A 2500-nucleotide genomic window follows, 5' to 3' on the forward strand; every position below is an offset into this window, starting at 1 on the left:
ACGCACGCACGCACTCTCTCTCTCTCTCTCTCTCTCTCTCTCTCTCTCTCTCTCTCTCTCTCTCTCTCTCTCTCTCTCTCACTCACATAAATATATACAAACACACACACACACACACACACACACACACACACACACACACACACACACACACACACACACACACACACACACACACACACACACACACACACACACACACACTCAGCGACCCGGGCGAAGGGAGGGAGTGAGTTCGAGGCCGCGCGGGGATAAGCAAATACGTATCACAGGCTCGGGGCACTCAACACCCCAGGGAAGACTCGGGGGGAGGGGGAGGAGGGGGTTGTTATTAGGCGCAGTACAGGAGACTGGAGTGCCAGGAGAGGGGACAGGGGAGAGTGGGGAAAAGGAGGAGAGGAAGAGAAGAGGAGAGGAGAAAATTGGGGAAAGGGAGGGGAGAAGAGGGGAAAAGGGAAGGGGAAGAGAGGGGTAAAGAGAGAGGAAAAGAGAGGGTAGGAGAGGGGGAGAAGGGAGAGGAGAGACGAGTAAGGCAAAGGAGGAGGGGTGAGGGATGAAGGATGTGGATATGAAAGAGAGAGAGAGAGAGAGAGAGAGAGAGAGAGAGAGAGAGAGAGAGAGAGAGAGAGAGAGAGAGAGAGAGAGAGAGAGAGAGAGAGAGAGAGAGGGAGAGGGGAGAGAGAGGGAGAGGGAGAGGGAGAGGGAGAGGGAGAGGGAGAGAGAGAGAGAGAGATGGAGAGAGAGGAGAAGACGAGGAGAGAGAGGAGAAGACGAGGAGAGAGAGGAGAAGACGAGAGAGAAGAGAGAGGGCGACGGGCAGCGAAGGAGAGGGAAAAGAGCAAGAGAGTCCAGCCAGGGTCCGAAGAGGGGCCCACGTCACGCGAGCAAAACACGTCCCCCTCCCCCTCCCCTCCCCCCTGTCTCCCAACGTCCAACCAAAGCTTCCCCAAATCGATCAGTCGGGCTAGCGATATGCCGTCATCATTAAACTCTATTATGGCCAGAGCGGCGGTCACGTGATCGCTCTTCCCAGCGACGATTACCGCAGCGATTACGACTTTCGGCGACCCTCCTCTCCCCCCTCCCCCACTTCCCTCCCTCATCCCCCGCTTCCTTGATTCGGCCACACCAAACGGCCAGCCATTGCTGCTGCTGCTGCTGCTGCTGCATTCGAACGCCTCCATCAATCGATCATTAATGGCATTCGAATATCTACGAGACCTGCGCTCACCATTACACCAATTATCTTTCGGTCTGCCTATCTCTACCATTATCTAGATCAACTTATCTGTCTTATCCAACCTCGACCAGCAGCACCACCACCATGCACGGCCCACCACGCTCCAGCAGGGCGCATGATCACCACACTCACAACCTCGCTTTTGCATGACGCTAGATCCTAATCAACCGCGGGGACATGCAACAACCGGCCCACTCGGAACAATGGATGCAGCATGCGTCACCATGGCAACAAACACTCGCTGCTGACACCGTCATCTCTCTCTCACTCTCACTCTCACTCTCTCTCTCTCTCTCTCTCTCTCTCTCTCTCTCTCTCTCTCTCTCTCTCTCTCTCTCTCTCTCTCTCTGCTTCGTAAGAAGAACGCAGAAACGCACACACACACAAATAAAACAAAATAAAAATTAATTACTACTACTACAACTAATAATAATTATTATTATAACAGAATAACAGTAATAACAATAATAATATATATATCTATAACAATAAAAAAGTGAATAAATAACACAAAACACTAAAAAATTCAATATCTTTATAATAGTAATAAACATGATGCAGATCTGGCTACACATAAGAATGAGTCACGCCCCAGAATAGTACAACAGTAACACCTAACAAGTGCTTACGGTCTGCAGCCTTGAATCTCCTCCTTGCCACAGTACAGCGGGTGCAGACTGGGTACAAAGGTCCATCGATTGCATAAACAGAAACCACGAGTGTGATTGTTATTGGAGAGAGGGAGAGAGAGAGAGAGAGAGAGAGAGAGAGAGAGAGAGAGAGGGGGGGGGGAAGACCTATCGTAAAATCATAATAACTCACCCTTACTTTACATGTGATATTGTATCCTTCCTCTAAGCTTAGGAACACACTCACTCACCCATTCATTCACTCACTGTCTCTCTCCCTCTGTTACTTTTTCCCTATATCTCTCAGTCTCATTCTCAATCTCTCTCATTCTCTCAATCACACATAAATAAAAACACACACACACCCTATACACGTGACCAACTCTTATAGGTTCTTTCCGCCCATACATCTTGTTTCTTTTTTTTTTTTTTGTAAATACACGATCCTGACTCTAAGTCTTAAGAACGCCAAGGTCACATGCCACCCCCTTCCCTCCCTCCCCCCAGCACCCACACCCTCTAAACCCTTCACCTTTTGTTCAGTGTGAGAGGCCTACCAAGGTCTGTTGGATAGCAGCGTTTCTTACCTGGAAAAGAGAGAAAAGGTTTATTAGTTACCGTGGCACAAAAC

At 49.5% G+C, this 2500-nt stretch overlaps 1 protein-coding gene across 12 annotated transcripts in view; it reads right to left on the minus strand.

Moving 5' to 3' along the window:
- gpp (DOT1 like histone lysine methyltransferase grappa) overlaps nt 1–2500 on the minus strand; it is a 153944-nt gene that overhangs the window by 94855 nt on the left and 56589 nt on the right. The window contains exon 3 of one of the 12 annotated variants that reach the window (XM_043020141.2): nt 2402–2456. The exons of the other annotated variants lie outside the window; for them this stretch is intronic. Within the exon in view, the coding sequence (XP_042876075.1) occupies nt 2402–2456 (55 nt within the window). The remainder of the gene's footprint in view (nt 1–2401; nt 2457–2500) is intronic. 12 annotated transcript variants of the gene reach the window in all.

The sequence above is a fragment of the Penaeus japonicus genome, unplaced genomic scaffold (assembly GCF_977035675.1).
Source record: "Penaeus japonicus unplaced genomic scaffold, GWHDUDI00000001_assembly GWHDUDI00000022, whole genome shotgun sequence".
Classification (NCBI taxonomy): domain Eukaryota; kingdom Metazoa; phylum Arthropoda; class Malacostraca; order Decapoda; family Penaeidae; genus Penaeus; species Penaeus japonicus.